The sequence below is a fragment of the Podarcis filfolensis genome (assembly GCF_964270895.1).
Source record: "Podarcis filfolensis genome assembly, chromosome: 10".
In the NCBI taxonomy this organism is placed as follows: domain Eukaryota; kingdom Metazoa; phylum Chordata; class Lepidosauria; order Squamata; family Lacertidae; genus Podarcis; species Podarcis filfolensis.
The window spans coordinates 55135066-55156463 of NC_139612.1; the positions used below are offsets into that span (position 1 = coordinate 55135066).

General features: G+C 44.7%; 1 protein-coding gene and 2 long non-coding RNA genes across 3 annotated transcripts in view; 1 reads left to right on the forward strand and 2 right to left on the reverse strand.

The window, feature by feature from the left end:
- On the forward strand, nt 1–15950 carry FAM180A (family with sequence similarity 180 member A). Its single transcript, XM_083572428.1, has 3 exons — nt 1–303; nt 12814–12914; nt 14229–15950. Exons 1-3 carry the CDS (start codon nt 228–230, stop codon nt 14583–14585), a joined length of 534 nt encoding a protein of 177 aa, XP_083428554.1. The 5' UTR covers nt 1–227; the 3' UTR covers nt 14586–15950.
- The window catches only part of LOC310742845, a 164190-nt gene that overhangs the window by 75340 nt on the left and 67452 nt on the right, over nt 1–21398 (reverse strand). The window lies entirely within an intron of this gene.
- Nucleotides 15937–21398, reverse strand: part of LOC310742833 — a 13828-nt gene continuing 8366 nt past the window's right edge. The window contains exon 2 of the long non-coding RNA XR_014538714.1: nt 15937–16820. This is a non-coding gene — a long non-coding RNA (uncharacterized lncRNA). The remainder of the gene's footprint in view (nt 16821–21398) is intronic.

Sequence of the window (21398 nt, forward strand, 5' to 3'; positions counted from 1 at the left end):
AAAACAGAGCCCGTCTGTGCAAATGAATTCCCTGATCCCAAAGAGACTTGGTTTAAGGCGAGGTGCCGCTAGTTTGTCAGGAAAAAAAATTGCGCTCAGCAAGTTTTTCCTGCTACCAGGAGGGAAGAGGAGAAGAATTTGCTGGCTGTTACAGATACAAGGAGAAGGTTGGGAAGAAAGGCCTAACCTGTAGGCACTGCTAGGGCACTATTTTTGGACAATCAAGGATGCACTTGAAGACGGTGCTGCTGCTATTGTTATATTACAATGCTCATGCCATTGTGCCTCCCAGGTGGAACCGAGGTAAGAGTTATAAATATAAATTGCTTACAGCAGAGAAACAGAGGTGTTGCACAGGAGAGATCAACTGAGGGCTCCCTCTCCCCATCTCCCTCTACCAGCTCTTGAGAGTGGTCTGCGTATTTGCTTGTTTGCTTATGTTCGTCTATTCCCATCCACTTCATACAACAGCCCCCTGTTTTTTTTCTTGCAAAAAATTAACTTTAACATAGATTCTCTTCCAGCTGCAAAAGGTGGACATTGAAACCCCAGGGTCCCTATCTGGAATTCAGTCCTGTAAACGAACACTACTAATTGGTCTCATATGTTTTTACATGGACTCTGTTCACACAAACAGAAACCCTGCAAGCCAAAGACCTGAGCTGAATTTTTCTTGCTACGCTCAACCACATGCAGCTGTGCATTTGAGTCTGGTTGATTTTAAACACATTGCGGTGGAATCCTATCTTGAGCTCTGCTTTTTCTCGCAATGTAAAGGGAAATTAAGGAAGAGCGGTTGATTCCTCTTTTAAATAAATGTTGGCGTGCCTCTTTTATTTCAACTTAACTTCACACGCACCCGGCTGCCACCATTATTTATTATATGTATATTTATTATAAGTATATCACCATTTTTTTATTGATCTCAAAGAAGCTTGCAAAACCAGAGCCAGAACCACTTAGCTTCAGCAAGGGGTCTCTGTGCCATGTGCCTTTAAACCCAGCTCGGTGCCTCATCTCATCTTAGGAAAGCTAAGTAGCAGCATTTCTTAAAAGAGGAGTGTATATTATTCATCCACCTCTATTCGTATACTACCGCAGCAGCTTAAAAGCAACTTCCCTATAGCTTCATCCTATGTCACCATCTAGGTGTGAGCACAGAAAGAAAGGCAATGGCCCTGATACATTGCACCTTAAAATGATCAACTATAGCATTGCCCCATTTGATGACACCAGAGCAATACCCCAGATTGGCTCCTGTTGTGGGTGCTGGTTGCAAACACTGTGCTGGTGTGGCAAACCTTGTACTCCATCTAATACATTCACTTGCTGATATTCTTGGGCTGTCCTAAAGGAGGACTCCAGAAAGCTTCTGGAGTTCTTCTGGGAATTTTAAAATGGAGTTTAAAAATAGATAATACTTTTTTACTATTGAAAGTGGAGATGTAACCACCTAGGTGTGAGTGCAGAAAAAAAGGCAAGGCCAAATTGGGATAGAGCCATACAACTCCCCTGACATGGTCTTCCATTTTTCTCAACCTGGTGCCCTCCAGATACTATGGACTAGAACTCCCACCAGCCTCAGTCACCAATGACCATTATTTGCAGAACATAGGGCATGGACTAGTTGGGGGGAAGGTTGATTGACATATTATTAGGATGCGGCTGCAGAACTGTATAATTGGGATCAGGTGGGACATGAATCTGCCCCAGAAAAAGAATGCTTACATGCAAAGTGGTGGTACAGAATGCATTGTATGCCGGCGAACCAACAGAATCATTCAGTGCTTCTCAAAGTTTATCCTGCTGTGTTGCTTGTTGCTATCAGTTCCGATAAGAAAAGTTGAACGCATAGTGCCAAAGACATTTGCTCCAGGTAGCCGAAATGACTCTTGGTTATGGTGTGCAACCTCCCCAGCCCTGCCTCTGTGCGTCCATTCATCTGACACATAACAATTTCACATGGCACTGATACGCCACACCTTAAAATGATCAACTATAGCATAGAAAGCTTCTGGAGTTCTTCTGGGAATTTTAAAAGCCAATGGGAGTTTAAAAATGAATAATACTTTTTTACTATTACAAGTGCAGATGTCAGAATGAGAACTTTTTATTTAATACAGGTTCAGCCTGCGTTGTTACCATCACATAAAGGTAAAGGTAAAGGGACCCCTGACCATTAGGTCCAGTCGTGACCGACTCTGGGGTTGTGGCGCTCATCTCACTTTATTGGCCGAGGGAGCCAGCGTTTGTCCGCAGACAGCTTCCGGGTCATGTGGCCAGCATGACCAAGCAGCTTCTGGCGAACCAGAGCAGCGCACGGAAACGCCATTTACCTTCCCGCCAGAGCGGTACCTATTTATCTACTTGCACTTTGACGTGCTTTCGAACTGCTAGGTTGGCAGGAGCAGGGACCGAACAACGGTCGCGCTCGCCCTGTCGCGGGGATTCTACCTGCATGTAAAAAAAATATCTGTAGCAACACAAAGATCTACATTCCTTTCTGGGTGGTCCAGAAATCAGTCAGGCCAGACCCATGTGTAGAAGGTCAATAAGTGATATGCAGGAGCCATGCTGCTTAACACACATGAGTCAGTGTTCTCCTTGCCAGTTGGGTGGCCATGAACCAATTTGGAGAGCCTGCTGGGGGCTAGCCTGGTTAGCTTTGGCTCCATCAATGGCTCTTCTGGTGACTCACTGGTAGACAGCCAGTTTTTGTGCCAAGGAATTCTGAACGGAGGAAGGAGATCCAGCAGTTGGGGCTCTTACACTTGGGTTTTTGGTCCAGTGCTCTGGTGCAAGTCAGCTGGCTCCCGCGAGAACTCGGGGGGCAAAAGAAAAATGAGCATCCTGGTTTTGATCAGCGAGATGTTGGAGGGTTTGCCATCCAGTTAAGCCAAAAGCAGGATCAGAGTCCAAGGTCACGGGCTGGTCAGGCCAACCGCTCCCCACAATCTCAAGGAGGATGCAGAGTTGGGGCACTGATGTGTATGAGCTGGGGAGACTCCCAAGGGCCACATTTGCCCCCTGGAACTGAGATCCTACTTCCCTTCCTGAGTGCACAGCAATGATGGCATGGGTGGCCGTTGTGGTGCACTTGGCAGTTGCCCTCCTGCATGGTGCTAAAGTATATTCTTTATTTTTATATTTAATACATTCATATCTCACCTTTTCTCCAAAAAGCTCAAGGGGGAATGCATAATTTTCTTCCTCCCCATTTTATCCTCACAACAACCCTGTGAGGTAGATTAGCCTGAGAATGACAGGCCCAGGATCACCCAGCGAGCTTCTTGGCAGTGTGGTAATTTGAACCCTGGTCCTAGTCCCAAGTCCTAGTTCAACACTCTAACCACTGCGCCACCATCTGGCAAGCACACTGGGCCTCTCGTTCAGTGGCAGGGGCTAAAAGCCTCCCTTTTGACACTGCTTTTCTCTAAGGAATATTAGCAAGACCCCTTCAATTGTCACTCCATATCACTCCCAGTGTTGGGGTACCGTACACGTTCATTTCTTAGGGTTATTGAGGATTTGTGAGCATCATTTAGAAAAAAAACAAGCATGGTAACTTATTTGTGTGTTGCACTGTTTATGGAGGCAGGCAGATGAGCACTTGCAATAATCATCTTGCTCATATACAGGGGGCCGGATCCATCTCTACTCACGTGCAAGAACCAGTGGCCCCAAATAGGAATGCCTGACCCCGTCTGCATGAAAAGGCACATCCGGAGACGTAGATTGGGAAGCAGATGACTTTCAGCTGGATGTGCTTCTGTGTCCTCAGATCCCCCTTAGAGAACTGGATATTTAACTAACGGGAGTTTCCCTTTTCGTTTCTGCTGGGATCAAAATGTTCCACTGCGTTCGAAAAAGCTCCCTGGAAATGTTTAGAGCTTGGTATGGAATATGGCAATATCTGGTTCATTTTGCTGGTGATTAATAGTGGGGGCATTGTTAAGGGGTGGCCAGGACCCAGATTGCTTGCCCTTCCCCACTTTTTAAAGTAAAATGTTACTTACAGGGCAACTGATCATGCTGCAAACTTCAAGGCCATAGAGACCCCAGTTTCCTTAAGGTGCCCAAAGGCATCTATGCTTGTAAATTAGCATATTCTAGATGGCATTTTACCAGGAGTCCTTTAAGCACCGCTAGGTAAAAGGGAAAGTTAAGTTCATGGGTTACTTCGAGGTCATTGTGGCTAAAATGAAAAAGAAGAAGTCTGTAATAATGTCCTAACCTGTTTGATCTCTTTGCTGTTATTTGGCACTGGGTCTGTGTTTGCTTTGATTGCACTGTCTGTAATGGAGAAGAAAAACACTTCTTATCCAAGATTGTTGGGACTGCCCCAAAATCCACAGGTTTTCGAGAGAACTTTGGCTTACAGCACAAGTTTAATTTGTAATTTTTTTTAATTAAAAGAGAGAAAGCCTTTGCCTGATTTGGATATTTTGAAACAAATCTGTCCATAGAATTATACAGTTTTATGGGGTATCATAGGTCAACTAGTCCAACTCCCTGCTTGTTGCGGGAAACCCAGAGATAGAGAGATGACATCCTTTAGGTTTCACAAGATGGCAACTTCCATCATTCTTGTCCATTGGTTGTGCTGGTTGGGACTTGTGAAAGCTGGAGTCCAATAACATCTAGAGGACCACAGCCGCTGCCCAGCCCATTCCACTTAAAGACCTCCAATGAGAGAGTCCACACACTCATTCACTCGCTAGCTAGAGATGGGCGACTCTGTCAACTTCATTTCCCCCTCGGTTTTTCATTTTTCCAATCTCAAAATTCAGTTCTCTGCACTTCCATATCACTTTGTGGGGTGGGGGTGGGGGGCGGATTTAGTCCTTATGAAAACCCTTCAGCTTTTCCGTGCAAATTTCTCCTAATTTTTGTATGCACTTTCCCCTGTGAACTTTGAAGGATAGCTGTGCTTCAGAGAATGCAGAACTGGCGTAGCTGTGTTCACACATTGTTTCTGAGAAATTTGGCAGGTTCCCCTTTCAATGCAAACTGGATCAAATTTCAACCCCCCCCCCCAAATCCCTACCGTTGAGTAATTGGTTCCATTGTCCATAGTGCTTTTTACTGTTATCTTACTGTTCAGCTGAAATCTGTCATCCTGGAATTTAAGCTCCTTATATCATGCTCTATTCCTTGGGGCAACAGAGAACAAACAAGTCTTTGCCCTCTTTCTAGGTGGAATCCTTTGGAGGGTTGGGACTAGATCCTTAGGGATCCCTTCCAACTCTATGATTCTATGATTCAGGTATCCAGAGTACCTACACACAAGTAGGACCCTGGCAGAGATACATGCCCGACTGGCATGCTCTCTCCCTCCTGGTCTTTCGTTCGGAAGCTTCAAAAGCTTTCTTCAGCCCGAACATCACAGCAACCGATGCTAACCAACACCAGCATACTTAAGGATCCACAGAGTCTTCGCAGCATAGCGTGACAGACCTCAGCTACTCAGCATTTTGGCTAATCTACTTTATTTACATATAAACACACATGGAGTTCTGCAACATGGCTCCCTCTCTCTCTAGCATCAGACAGCAGAGAAAAAAAGGACAAAGGACATTAGTCCCACTTCACGGAACACAGTAACACAAACATCCTGTCTCTGTCACTTCCCACTTGTGGAGTCAAAACATATACCGTCATGTGACAGACAAAAATCCTATGACTCCAGTCATGGAGCAGGAATTCTAACAGTTCCACCTCACCCTGCTCCGCTTCTCCAGGTTAAACATACTGAGCTCCTTTACCTCTTTTCTTCACAAGACTTATTTTCCAATTTCCATCTTTGTTGAGCTCCTTTGAACCACTTTTTCTACATCAAAGATGGGGAGCTTGTGACACCCCCCCGATGTTATTGGATTACCTCTCCCATCAGCCCCTGCTCTACGTCCTTCTCAAAGTGCAGTGCCCTTCTTTATTCCAAGCTTGTTGCTGAATCAATGAGACATCGTGGCTTGGTTGCAGTGCAGTGTGGGGAAGGGGTGGGTGGGATATTATTATCCCCCATATTTTTAGTGGCCAAAATTTGGTGTGGCACTAATCTGAACACTTAAAAAAAATGTATTTCTCCTCCCCTCCCCAAGAAGCTGTAAACGAACAATAATTATCCATTGTCAGTTGAATCAGGGCAGGATATATTAAGGACAGATGTCTGTAATGAGCCATATGCAGCATTCTCCATGGAATGAGGACTATGCGGTCAGTGACATCTGAAAAAATGGGTTGCCTGCACACGGCAAAGCCAGCTAATTATTAACATTTAGGGTTCATTGTGAATAAGTACAGCATGAAATAACCACAGAGATGTGGTAGATATTTTTGGAACAACTTGTCTGCCAATCCTGGCTAGGGTTGCCAAATGTCAAGGTTTTAGCCTCCTTCTCAGTGTCCCTAGGAAAAGGAATAAAATCTCAAGCTGTTTTTTCTCAGGCCATCTCTATCCCAACCAACCATTTGGCTGATTCAAGTATCCTGAAGCTTTGCAAAAAGGTTACATTAGGCAAAAATGCAGTCAAAGCAGTGTATATTTGGACTAGGCTTGCACTAAAATGCAGGTGAATTTTCACAAAGGCTTTTTTTTAAAAAAATTGCAAACTGATGTGGAAATGTGGAGGATTGAATTTAAGATTGGAAAAAGAAGAGACAGGGAGCAACCTAAGCTGTCAGATTTGCCCATCTTTATGTGGATAGATGATTGCCAGATTTACTCATCCCTACCTGAATCATAGAATCATAAATTTTTAGAGTTGCAGGGAACTCTGAGGGTCATCTAGCTCAACGCCAGCAATGCAGGAATCTCAACTAAAGCATCCATGACGGATGGCCATCCAACCTCTGCTTTAAAACCACCTGGGAATAAGATCACCCATCCCACTGAATTCAGTTGGAATTACCTCTGAGTGGACAGTTAGGCCTGCACTTTTAGTCTGGATCTAACCTCAGATCAGTTTGCATCAAACCCAATCCCTCTATTTCCACATAAAAGCAAATATTCACAGACACTTACAGAAGCTTCTTGTCTACAGGGTCACACTTTTGGCTTGCCTGAGGTTATGATTATCTTTTCCACAGCTCTGCCCCAAGAATAAAAACAAATCACGCCCAGCTAGAATTGGCACTAAGCAAAGTTCCACAGACCAGCTATTATTCCGATTCATTTTTAAATAAGAGTACTGCTTTTTAAGATTATGAAAGAGCTGGATTCATATAAACAGATGGACAGTAGACTCCTTTTGCAGCATAAAATCTGCTCCTCCTCCTTCTAGAGGGAGAAGAGGGAGTGATTTCGCCCGCAATAGCCTAGGCTGCTGACCACTCCCTTTCTCAAACCCACCTAAGGGCAGTTTTTGCCAGATGCACGAGAGCCTCTTAGCCATTAGTCTCATTGCCAGGGCCTCACCTTCTTTAAGAGGAAAAGAGCAGAGAACTTTGTAATGAGAGCGGCATTTGGAGAGATTGCTTGTTCTCTGTCTGGAGTCTGGCTTTATGTCATGTTCTCTGAAGAGATCATTTGGTGGAGTTTGGTTTTCCTTTCTAGACTTCCTGGAAAATGGGGGCACTCCACCCTTAATTCCATGACGGTGGGGCTCAACTGCTGAGCCAAACTGCCCCATGATGTCAAGTGTTTCCTCCTGCTTGGAATGAATTCCTTACAGTGAAACAATTTTGCATACATCTGTGCCGTTTCAAAGGATTTGCAGCACAATCCTACGTAATTCAGTCAGGCTTACGCCCAGGTAAGTGGAGTTGGGACCTCATCTTTAAATCTGCATCATCAGATTTCAAAGCATTGTACAAATTGCAGCTGTGGTTGAATTTGGGAAGGACGCGTGATAATTCTCCCCCTCCCTCTTCCATTCTCCGTCCTTTGAAAGGATATTGCATGATCACTTCATCTAATAGCAATTTAGGTGTACCTACCGTATTTTTCGCTCTATAAGACGCACCCAACTATAAGACACACCTAGTTTTTAGAGGAGGAAAACAAGAAACAAGAAAGCAACGCAAAGCCTCCTGAGTGAAGAGGTAGGAGCTCTCTGGCTGCGCTCAAGAGGCTTTGCGTGGCTATCCCTGAAGCCAGAAGAGCAAGAGGGATTGCTGCGCAGTGATCCCTCTTGCTCTTCTGGCTTCAGTGATAGTTGTGCAGCCTGCATTCACTCCATGAGACGCACATACATTCCCCCTTACTTTTTAGGAGGGAAAAGTGCGTCTTATAGAGCGAAAAATACGGAAGGTAATTTGAGACTCTGGGTTTAATGGCCTCTCTTTAGATTAGGGATGGGGAACCTATGGCCCTCCAGATCTTGCTGGACTACAGCTCCCATTGTCCCTGGTCACTGCTGCATTACATCACTTCCTTCAAAATGTGGCACACCAGCCCTGTTGCATTCAGTGGACCCTCTTGCCCATTCTGCTGACTGGGTTCCTGGGCTTGTGCCCCCAAATCCTGCCCTGGCAGCATTGGCAGGACCAGTGCTTGCATTCTGTTTCTTAGAAGCATTAACTTCTAAGCAAAACAATTGCCTTTTTAAAATATATGACTAGCTTCCCGCTCCAGACACCCTGTTTATCGAGCATTCATTCCGATTTGCTTGCGCAAAGCTTGAGCAGAGATGAGATTATATGCAGTATTTATTGAGCATTTGTTCTGATTTGTTTGCTGAGTGGTTATATGGCAATGAGCATTTGTCCTTCATTCATTTTGATTTCCTTGCAAGGTGTTTATGCCTGTTGGTCATTCAGTCATTCCACACTTTTCAGTGCATGCCCCTGTCATTCTCCAAACTGCAAAGAAGCCTGATTCTTTTTGAAAGTGGATTTGTTGTGCTAGAGCAAGAGAGCAATTTAATCTATTTTGAGTGTGGAAAACTAAAGTTTTGGTTTGTGGATGAATCCTTCCTGCAAAATAGTGACAGTCTAGAGGCACCCCAGCAAAATGCCTATAATCTATGACATAATACCAGTGAGATCACGGTCAGGGTGCTGACCACCTAGTGCCCAGAGTGGAAGGTAGATTTATCTTCCCCATGGGAGTGAAAATCAACTGTCCTTTCTCCCATATAAGAAAAAGAAAATGGATGTATTTTGGGATGCCATACTGCAACATTTAGAGATGTGGAAAATCCAGTGGATCCTTACATTCTGATCCAAGAGGTGCAGTTAAAGGCAGTTAGCATTGGAATTTGCAATGGTCAGATTCTGTCACTGTGCCAACACAAATAGTGGAGGCCATGTCAACAGCCCCCACCTGAAAGTATTGTCTGATGCAGCCAGCATCTCCATGTGATGCCCACCAGGAAGAGTGGCCAGTTGTCCTCTTTCATGCTGGTTTCCCACTGCTTGTCTTCTTTCGCTGCATGCCTGGCAGGCAGCAAAGCCAGTGCACCTTGAATTAAGCAATTTCCAAGGGCCATTTGAGGATTCACGTGCTGCATAGCACAGCGGCAGGCAGGCAGTGGCTGCAGCAGGATGAAGTGCTGGCTTGTTTCTGAATTGAAAGCACCCACCATGCCTTCGCCCACTGACCACCTCCTTCCATAGTAAAAAGAAACAAACCAGAACCAGCAGAGCTGGTCTAGGTTATTGTGCAAGCTACACCTGATGTTGCTAGACTCTAAATCCCATCACCCCTGGTCACTGGCAATGTTGGATGGGATTGATGGGAGTTGGAGTCCACCTGTGTAAGGGTAACCACTGGTTCCCCATCCCTACTTTAGCGGGCTTGTTCGATCTGCCTACAGGCAGACATTCCTTATAGTGAGGATGTGGAACCTATGGCTATCTGGATGCTCTTGAACTCCGAACCCCATCAGTTCCAGATAGCATGACTGAAGGAGGTTGTTCAACAACACCTGGAAGCTCACACATCTGGTTAAAATGTTAGAACAGTAAGAAAACAACCAAGAAGCAGTGGGGTCAGGGCACAGCAGAAGGGCATAGCCAGGTTCAGTCCCTGCCCTCCCCAATTAACATAGGGATTAGCGACTGGTGATGGGAAAGACTATATGCTGGAGTCTGCAAGTCAAAGTAACTGCTGCCTCTGACATTGTTTTTGCTGCAATAGCAGCACTAAAGTGACCAGCACTGAAGTGACCTCTCTGGGACACAGTCTTGGGCATCATGTATGGAGGTCCTGGGCTGCCAGAGAGCAAGACCCCCCCCCCCTTTGGACTCATTGATGTGGTCCAGAGCAAAGCAGAGCATTAATTGTGCTGAGAGTTTCCCAATTCGGTGTATTTTGAAATCCAGTCTTATGCTGGATCAGGGATCTCCTGTCTCCCAAGCAGTCACAATTACTGTACATGATGTGAGTCGGAGGCATCATTAAAATAAATTAGTGCATGTTGAGATGAAATAATTGTTTTACATAAACTCCTCCAGGGGAAGAAGATAGAGATGGCAAATCGCATTAATCCTGCCATCCTATTCTCTGATACGGAACAAGTGTCACAGCTCTGCGTTGGTGTAGGGGGAAGCCGAGTCAGCAGAAAAGTTTCTGCATGGTTTTGTAAACACTGGGCCAAATACTGGCGGCACATGTTTCTCCATCTCAAAACTGTTTTTGTTTTTTGCGCAATTTGCAAAATGAATCACTGGCAATTGGTGATGATGCATTTACTGAGTAAAGCCTAAGGAAGAGCAAGCTAACAAAACAAGAAACCATGTGCATAAATGGGAGGAGATAGAAGTCTTAACATGCCCAGTGGCCTGGGATGGAAGGGCATGAGGTTTTCAAGATCGCCTTTCATCAGCCATAAAATAAAAGCCAGAAGTAATTAGAGAGCCAGGGAATACCCAACAATTCTGGGATCAAATCAGAAACTGGGATGGCTTCTGTAAATCAGAGACTGTCCCTGGAAAATAGAGACACTTAGAGGGTCTGGAAACTGTGGCATGAAAGGAAATCCGTGTGAGCCCTTAGTCATTTTGCAATGGATTAATTCATCTATCCCTCGGGAACAGACCTTTCCATGAGCTATGTTCCCCAAAGAACAGTGCTTTAAAAGTTATTAATTTGATCATTGTAGCCTGGATCCCTGCCAGGGGTTGTTTAGCAAATAAACATTGTAACTGCTGGGTGATTGAAGTTTTAATTACTAAGCAATTAACACTTCAAGATTTCATGGCAGAACATTGTGCGAAAGGTGCTGCAGCTTAGGCAGGAGGGAAGGGAATGCAAAGGAGAGCAGAACCTAAAAGGAATGGAGGAGGTGGAGGAGAAATGGAAGCCTGGATTGCAACCCCCTTCCTCACAGGGCCATTGTGAGGGTGACATGGTGTGGGGGACGGATGGACATTGATCAACCTCAATTCTTTCTAGTCCAGCATCCTGTTTTTTCAGTGGCCAACCAGATAATAAAAGAGGACTTCTGATTTAAAGATCTCAGCCCCATAGAGTGAGTCCAAAGGGTTGAAACAATGGGCAAAATCTTTATCTCCCACAGGAGATAGAGATGGCCATCAATTTAAGGTAAAGGTAAAGGGACCCTGTTTACCTTCCCACCAGAGCGCTACCTATTTATCTACTTGCACTTTGACGTGCTTTCGAACTGCTAGGTTGGCAGGAGCTGGGACTGAGCAACGGGAGCTCACCCCGTCACGAGGATTCGAACCGCCGACCTCCTGATCGGCAAGTCCTAGGCTCTGTGGTTTAACCCACAACAGCTCTAAAAGAGGATTGGAGAAATTCATGGAGTATAAGGTTGTTGTTAGCCAGTAGTCCTGATGGCCACGCTCTGCCTCCATGCTGAAAGGCAGTCATGCTTCTGAATGCCAGCTGTTTGAAACCGCTGGGTGGAAGAGAGAGTGCTCTTTCACTCGGGTCCTGCATGTGGGCTTCCTACAGGCATCTGGTTGGCCACTGTGAGAACAAGATGCTAGACTAGATGGGCCATTGGCCTGATCCAGCAGAACATTATGTTCATATGTTCTTACTGTGCTCCCATCAGCAGGGGTGAGGAACCACAGGCCTGGATGGATTGAATGTGGCCCCCTGCCTTCTCCATCTGGCCCTCAGAATTCTCCACCGGCCACACACCCCTCTCCTCAAGCACACCCCTCAATGCCTCTTGTTACACACCCCAAGTGTTTTTGCCTGGCAGGAATGTGTCCTTGAACTCCCATAATGCCTCATGCTCAGAGAGGAATTTGGGCCTCACACTGAATAATCTTCCCCATTAGAACAAGAAGGAAAGTTACGGACTATCTGAAGAGTATTTGTGATGACCAGACGACGTTTGTAGGTTTGCAAGAAGTTCTGTGAGGAGTATTAATGGAAATATTGTTAAAATGGAAAGGGAGAGAAGATAGGTTAAGAGATATAAAGACAGTATTAAGTTAGGGGATGCATAAGAAGTGATGTAAGATGGAAGATTATCAGAGGTGCTGATGGAAGCCCAATAAGACTGTATTTGTGATAATTTTGTGTGGTACGGTTTATAATTTTGTATGTCAAAAATCAATATATATATATATATATATATATATATATATATATATATATATAAAAGAACAAGAAGGAAAGTCTTGGAATATGGTGTTAGAAGGAAGGAACAGAATGGCAAAAAAGGGAGCAATTATTTCAGTTTGAGCCAAGGCTTGTCAGAGCTCAGATACCAGATTTATTAACAACGCTGGGCAGAAGTTCAAAAGGTATGCTTTAAATGAAAGGCTGCATTTTTGCCTGATGAGCAGCAGCTCTGAAAAACAGCAGCCCTGTCAGGCTGGGGTGGGTAGCAGGGGCAGCTGCACAGTGAGCGCAACAGCTTCTTTCTTTATCTCTTCCTTCCTCCCCAGCGATGCTCTTCCCATCTGCCCAGCGAGTGAAGAGGTCTTCAGCAGCTCTCCTCAACCCAGTGCTTCAGAAGTCTCAGGATGATGTGGACCTTCTGTTTGAGGTTCAGTATACACCAGAGAACCATCTTTCTGTGTAGAAATATACCAGATATAACAATATATTCAAGGCAGCACAGAGGATAAGGAACTTGGTGCAGAGTGGTGTCGGACAGCCTGGTGGGACAGAAGCACTTGTTGACTTACTGCTGTTTACGAAGGGGAGGGGCGAGGTGGCAGGGCAGGTGGCACAGCACAAATGCACTGGCAAAGCCAACCTGGTGCTCCCGCCAGTGTGTTTGCACCACGCTGCCTTCCTGCTGTCTCACCCATCCTCCTCCTCTCAGTAACCAGCAGTGACTCACCTGCTCAGAAGGCAGGTGAGTGTCTCTGCCCTACCATGCTCTATGCTACTGGCGGAGAGATGTCATGGCATTTATTGGCAGGCTTTTGCTCTCATGTTTAAGAGCAGCCATCCACACTGCTGAAATAAAGTTACAGGCATTAGGGGGAAAACCCTGAAGAATCAGTTTACTGTGGTTAGGGAACGAGGCATATGGAAAGGCTCTCTCCCACATCAAATATAGAATCACAGAATCACAGAAGTGTAGAGTTGTCACTGTCAATCCACAGCTTCATTGCTGAATCCAATAAGCATGCTTAAAGTTGTCATCATAACGCAGGAATGGGGATCCATCATCCCGCACAGCCTGCAAATGTCCTGGAAAAAACAGGACATCCCGTTTTCTCACACAAGAGCACAGCAACCATTTTGGGTGCCGTGACTCATACAGGAACATGGGTGGGAAGATACACGTCTTGGGATTCCAAGATGTTGTTGTTTTGAATATTTTATTAGTTGAATATAAGAACAACATGTAATCAAATACAAGCAATCAAATACAGTAGGATTCCAAGATGTTGATGGCTTTGCACCCCTGGCTATTGGCTATGCTGGCAAGGGCTGATGGGAATTGAAGTCCAACAACATGTGGAAAGCCACAGGTTCTGTGGCCCTGCCCCAGAGCAATATTTTTACAGAAATCGTAGACCAAGTAGATGGTGGGTTAGATGCTGGCTTCAGAAGAATGTGGTCTCAGACACAGCTGAGTGATGGACTACAGCTGTAAGGGCTGCTGACCTGCCTCCTGCCATTTTATTTTTAAACTAATCAGCCCCTTTGTCTGCTTTATGTTCCAATAAAAACAATCTAAATTTAACCTGAATGTTATGCATTGTTCCTGTGGGAGGCTGGCTGGGTTCTCCCAAACAGCAAATGAGCCACGTTTTGTTTGGAAGGTACCACTCCAAAATACGGTTGCCCTGCCATCTTTTGGGACAACTCCGCCTCATTCCTCCTCTGTGTGTTTCTGCCCCAGCTTCTTCTAAGTGAGCTGCAGATCAACGACGACCTGAAGATCTCTGTCAAAGATGAGGAGCTGGCTTCGATGAGGAAGGCGACTGCATTTGACACTCTCTGCAATGACGTCATCCCTAAAAGCATCACGGACATTCGCCGACTGAATGCCAGGCTGCTGGGCCACCCTGGGGTGCTGAAGAAAGAAGATTTCGAAAGGACAGTGTTGACCATGGTCTACACAGCCTATAGGGCAGCTCAGTCCCAAGGTCACCAGAAAGACACATGGGCTGAATCCTTTGTGGGTCTCTACAAGGCCCTGAAGCACGACTTGACATTCTCAACCAGCCAGACGTCCTCATCTCAACGGACTTTGTAGTCCAGAGATTTACTTTAATAGGAAGCACATCTGCCTTTTTGCTTTGTTTTTGTATATATAAAAAGTTTAGGACTGCAGGCGTGGAAAGATTCTTTATTCTCTAGCTCCTCCTAGAGGGCACCTGTTGAAAAATCTTTTACGTGCTTCTGAAATTGCTCCTTGTCTGAATTTCTCCCTGGATTTTGGGAGTTACAAATTGCCTGTGCCTGCTTCTGAAATGGAACCAATGAGTTAAGAATCCTCCTTTCTTATTCTTTTCTCCTTTAAATAATCCGAATTTTGTATGAAGCACAGTGAATGCAGAGTTTTCCGCAGCCTTTCATGGAGATAAGTGATTTCCCCAAAGCTCCGCTCAGATTAGTTTGGAAATTAACTGAGTTCTCCCAGAAGGTAAAATGAGACACCTTACTTTTTTTTGCGGAGCCAGTCTGAGGACTCAAAACACCATCTCAGTCCTGCCAGCCTGCTGTCTCCCAAAACTCTCCTTGCAAGCTGACCTCAACCCCCAGACACACTTCATTTTCTTTGTCTGACAATCAGTGACCAAATGGGGAGGGCACAGGAGAGAAGGGAATATTGCTCTGTTTCCTTGTTCCCTCCCCAACCTTATTCACATATTACTTCTCTGTAGAGTGGTATCATCCTGGAGTCCCATCCCAGGCTAGGCCTGCTTCAGTTTGTTTCTTATTTTCATGCAAGCCTACCTGGTTCACATTTTCTGAAACGATGCACCAAACTGCCCTTAAAATTGGGTAAGTGAGAAAGTGGGAGAAACCAAAATGGACAGATGCACCAATCTGTCCATCCCAGCTGACATTAATTTATATAAAGAACCAAGGACATTTCTCTGGCAACCAACATGCCCCTTTGTTTTCAGATACTATGGTAGCCACAAAGCCCAAAACACCATTTTCTCTCCCACTCACTGGCGAGTGGAATCAGTATAAACCATGCAAAATCTGTATAGGGAAAATTAATGTCCATAGACTTATACATCGAGATCATTTAATCTGATCCTAACTTTTAGGGTACCTTCATTTTACTCTAAGTGAATGAATCATTGGTTCTTTGATGTTCCCTCTTGTTACTCCCTCTAGGTTTATGTGAATGTGCATACAAAGTGTGGCAGTTGCTTTGATACACATACATCCAGGGTCAAAAGGCCTCAGAGTTGTTTGTGCAAACAGCATTGCAGGGCATTTTTAAGCATGTCTATTCAGGATCGTCCTGTTGTATTTTATGGGTCCTTGCCCCTCATAAGCGTGCATAGAATCGCAGCCTTCCCCCCCCCCGACTTGAAAACTGGTGAATGTTTGGGATCCATGGTGGAGAAAATACCCATTCAATAAAATTCTCATTGATGAATTCATTAGCTTTTCAGCAGGGAATAACAGGGTTATGCATTGGCTCTGTGTGCACCTCAAGTAATGAGGCAAATTGGGGTGATTCCGGTCACGATGTCATGCTCCTGAGTTAGATCAAGCTATTAACAGGTGAATTAGGGAATCCCCAAAGAAGTAGTTCTGTTGCCTCGGTTCCTCCATCCCCCAAAATTTCTGCGCATGACCTTCCTTTCCTTTCCTTTCCTGAAAAATGAAATCAAGTTGAATGGTAAAATGTCTAACACTTGAGAGGAGAGGGAATATATAGGAGAGGGGAGATGGGGGATCTTTCATTTTGATGGACATTTTGATTATCTTTTAATCAGTGAATTATTTTCCCAGTGCACTTCACTGTCAGTGATTTAGAGGAGGAATGTCGAAGTAAACATGCAGTCTGCCTTTCTCCTCCATATTCTGGCTGCAACAACAGGGCATAAGCAGTAGAGTTAGACTACTGGGGTCTAAGAAAACAATCCCTTTTCCTAACAAACCATCAGAAATCATAGTGCCCTCTCTTTTTTCTTCAAGGGGGAATATTTCTAGGAAGTGGGGATTGGGGAGAAAAAACTGTGACTTTTCCATTTTGTTATAACAAGATAAAATCACCTAGTATGATAGCCCCTGGACCTATCTGTCCGAACTTTGACAGGTTACTTAACTGTCCTTGTGTCCCCATTTCTCAAATGGATTGCCCCAATCAAATTAAGGGAGGGAATGTGATTTTTGTTTTTTGTTTTCCCACCTGAAAATGGTAGTCTGACTTTGTAGGAGAACTGCTGTAGCTACCTGTCAGAAATTTGGCAGTATTCGTTCCTTCAGAAGTGGGAACTGTGCCTGCAATTTGCATCCAATTCTGGAATAAAATAAAACAATTAAATACTTTATTTCTTTCAGACAACAAACAAACAGCAAACCACCTTAAATGTTCCCTGCATGGAAATCCCTGGATGGATCTGTTTGAACTTTGGCAGACTTGATCCATTCTGCAAGGGCTATTTGGCCTACAAATTACATCCACTTATGTCAAAAGAAGTCATAGCCGCTTTTAGATTTCCCATTCTAGTCAATGGGGGCTAAACAGAGCTTCGGACTTAATAGGTCAGATTTGGACCCAAATGTCAAACCAGAACAACACAGAGCAGATCTGAAACAGATCAGGCTCTTTCGCATTGCTAGATACAGATAGAAAATGAATATTGTGGTTGCTTCACATGCCTAGAACATACTTTTGGTTTAGCTTGGTTAAGAGATGATGACACAATTATTTTTGTGTTACCCACTATAAGAGATGAAGACTGAGTTATCCAGATCTCACTTTCCTTAGAGATTGGAGACGATATTAAAGTAACGGGGAGATAATCCCACAATTTCTGCAAATTAAACGAGGAACCTTAGCAACAGTGGCATTTGAAGCCCCTTTGTACAGAAACGGTGGAGAGTCAGCATTTATTTTCTAGGAACACTAATATTTATATATATCTCCAAAAACAGAGCACTCGCAGTCAGACTGAAAGGGCCCAAGCAGCGTCAACGTCCTCCTATGGCTCCAAGCCTAGAGCTGACTCCGTGTGGGCTCAGACATCTGTTCAGCAATGGCAGATCAAAGATTCTACTAGCTGTGTAATTACACCATTCCTGGCTGTTCCTGTCCTGTGATTGAGTAACTCTGTGGCGTGAGTCATAATTTTGCTGCATCCCCTGCAGAATGAATAGTTTAGTTTAGGTCGCATTTGGTCAGCCAGTCAGAGAAACAACAGCAGGCAGCTCATCTTGTTTGACATGCAGCAGGGAAAGGAATCCGACTACATGTGTGTAGCAGGACCGCATCTGTGTCACGGGACTCCAGTGATGGGACAGCACGCTCCATTGGATCTCAGAGAGTAAAATACCAGTTTAGAGGTGCCAGGTAGAAACAGCTCTGCCCTCTCACTCCTTGTCACCACTCTGCCTGGCTTCTGTTCAACGTCCACTCAAACTAATGCAACAACATGCCATTGCCACCATGTGTCACACCGAGTAGACCAGCAATGTTGAACCAGTTGACTGTGGTCGCCAGGTAGATCACCAGGGTTCTTCAGATCGATCGTGGGAGTGAAAAAATAGATTGTCTGGTTGCTCCTGAGCTATCGTGATGTGCCCCGCCCCCAGCGCCATGTTTCATTGGTGCCACTTGTATTCCCCTTGTCTGTGGTAGAGTGGGGGAAGGAGGGATGGTTGTGGACTGCTTGGTGAGTGATTTTATGCAACCCTTTCCTAAATAAAGCTCAACAACTCTGAGCAATGACAATGGGTAGATCACTGCCAGTTTTATTATACAGCCATACCTCATGTTACGTCCGCATCATGTTACGTTCTTTCAGGTTACGTCCCGCAGTGACCCAGAAGTATCGGAAAGGGTTACTTCTGGGTTTCACCACTCGTGCATGCGCAGAGGTGCAAAATGATGTCACGCACATGCGCAGAAGCGACGCACCGCTGAGGGTGGCATTCTTTTCATGTTGCGAAGGGGCCTCTGGAATGGATCCCGTTCGCAACCAGAGGTACCACTGTACAGTGGTACCTCGGGTTACATACGCTTCAGGTTACAGACTCCACTAACCCAGAAATAGTGCTTCAGGTTAAGAACTTTGCTTCAGGATGAGAACAGAAATCGTGCTCCGGCGGCACGGCGGCAGCAGGAGGCCCCATTAGCTAAAGTGGTGCTTCAGGTTAAGAATAGTTTCAGGTTAAGTACAGACCTCCGGAATGAATTAAGTACTTAACCCGAGGTACCACTGTACTGGGAGTAGATCGCATCTCTATATATTTGGATGTGCCTGGAGTAGACCAATGCAGCTGTTCACACATCGCCTGTTGGAATGTACAGCCTGCCAGGGATAATTGTGCCTCTGTCTGCCCACTTGGTTAGGGGGGTCTTTCCTAAACCTATTTCAAAAAGTAAAAACCAGGAAACCACCCAAATTGTTGAGCTTTTCTTTACAAAAACGCCAAAAAAAACCACACCAAACCACCTCGGTTTCTCGGTTTACTTCCCGAAGATCCAGGACAAACCACTGCCTTCTGGAAATTCTCACTGGATTACCAGAGAAGGATAGATAACAGAGAAATGGTGAAAGTAACCAGGAAGATCAGAAACCAAGCAGATAATAAATTTAATAAAGAATGGGAAAAAATTATAAGTCACTTAAGAGAAGACTGTAAGCAATGAAAAACACTGGCAGGATTTAAAAAAAAACACACTTGCAATTTAACAAGAACAATGTTATGAATTGAGTTCATACGATGCAGTTGGAAAATAACTATGGAACCCATGGAGGGGAAATAGAGGGAAGTCTAGGGATTCAGAGAATCCTATTTGTATATAATTATGATCTACATGTGAATGCAAATGTTAAATGTAAAACTGAATAATAATAATAATAATAATAATAATAATAATAATAATAATAATAATAGAAATTCCCCCTGGACGTCAATTCTGCCTTTGAAATCCTGGTAATATCTGGGAAATCCCAGACATATAACAGCCCTACCTAAACATGCTGTCTGTGGTGCATTGGAAGAAGGCAGTTAGGAGAGACAGACAGCCCAGGTCAGCAGAATGCAAGAATCGCCACGACTAGGGTGCTGACTGCGCTGAAACTGCTCCATAGACCTGAGATTAGCTGCCTAGATGCCAGATTGTTGTGCGTAGGAATTCAGAGGTGTCGAAGCGACTGCAAGTGTTCCCATTGACAATAAAGAGCTAACTCTCTGCCATGTGTATTCCTTGGTTGCGAAGCACCATTCCCTTCTAGGCAATCTTACAGGGAGTCACATGCCAGTGCTGGGCAGGGCCAGAGCCAAAGGTAGACCGAGCAACACATGTATATTTTAAACTCATACAACCCCTCTATCCCCCATCAAGGAAAGCAAGAGGCATTATCAAAGTTCCTGGACACATTCCAGCTGGGCAAAAACACTTGGGGGGGGCAAAGAAGGGGGAGAGTGCCAAGGTCCAGAGAGAGGCATTTGGCCTTCAGGCCTGGGCTTCATCACCCCTTCTTTATATAGAGAGCCATTGTTAAACTCTGAAGCACATTTCCCAGCACAGTGGGATTTCTCCCACAGTCAAAATGGAGTGTTGTTGATTTAAGAGCCGGCGTTGCTAGCTCTCTGAATAATACATATACAAACAAAGCATAAAACACCCTCGGGCTCCCAGTGGATCAATGAACCTTAGAAATAACTCTTACAACCCTCTGCTTCCTGCTTGTAAAATAGAGCTTTGTTGGCTTCCACCCTCCTCTTTTACTGTGGGTAATGTCAGAAGCACAAAATATGGGAATGACATCCATAAAGGTCTATTTTATTTACTAAAGCATCTCTAATGAAGATGTAAAACACCCGTGCTTTGAGGCATACTTGGATTCAAGGTACATTTATCAGTGGAGATAAGCAACAGTGCCAGCAGAAAGGGCACACAAGGTATTTAAAAGCCCTTATCACCACCATCTAATTTAGTTTTCTTTTTAAAAGAAAAGTCTTTCCAGATGCTCAGGAAAGCTAGAGAGGCAACCAGGAGATAATGAACTGGTCGCCAAGCATATCCTTAGAGCAGGAATGCAGGCATACCCTCCAACATTTCTCCAATTAAAATAAGGGCGTCCCATTCCATAATGATAATTTTACTATTTATACCCCACACAACTGATTGGGTTGCCCCAACCACTCTGGGCAGTTTCCAATATATATAAAAACATGACAAAATATTAAATATTGGGGGGAAAACATTCCCTACACAGGATTGCCTTCAGATGGCTTGGGAGTTGAATAACTCCATCCCCTCCAACATTTTTCCAATGAAAATAGGGATGTCCTAAGGAAAAGTGAGACATTCCAGGATCTAACCAGAAACTGGGACGGCTTCTCTAAATCAGGGACGTCCCTGGAAAATAGGGACACTTGGAGGGTCTGGGAATATAGAACTTAGGGAAGGGAATTCCACAGAGGCCATCTTGTCCAAAATCCAGCAATGGCATTAGCAGGCTTAAGTTACAGAAAGGTAGATGTCAGCTGAATGTTGTAAGATACTTCTTGATGGTAAGAGTCACTTGACAATGCAACCAACTATCTAAAGCATTGGTCTTAGACTAGCAGGTGGACCCACTACCAGATCATGGCCTGATCTAAGGCATGTTGCAACAGCAGCATCTCTCTCTATCCCCAAATGCATTTCTGGGTTAAAAGTGGATCCCACGTCAGAAAAGGCCAAAGACTACTGACCTAGAGGATGATGAGCTGTCCGGTGCTGGAAGTCTTCAGGTAGGTTCCTCTGGATTTCCTACTTTGAGAAGAAGCATACACACGAGATGACAATGATGCAGCTGACCTTCAGTCAAAAGATTCCGATTTTACTCAAAAACGACAACACATTGGCAACGTGCCCCAG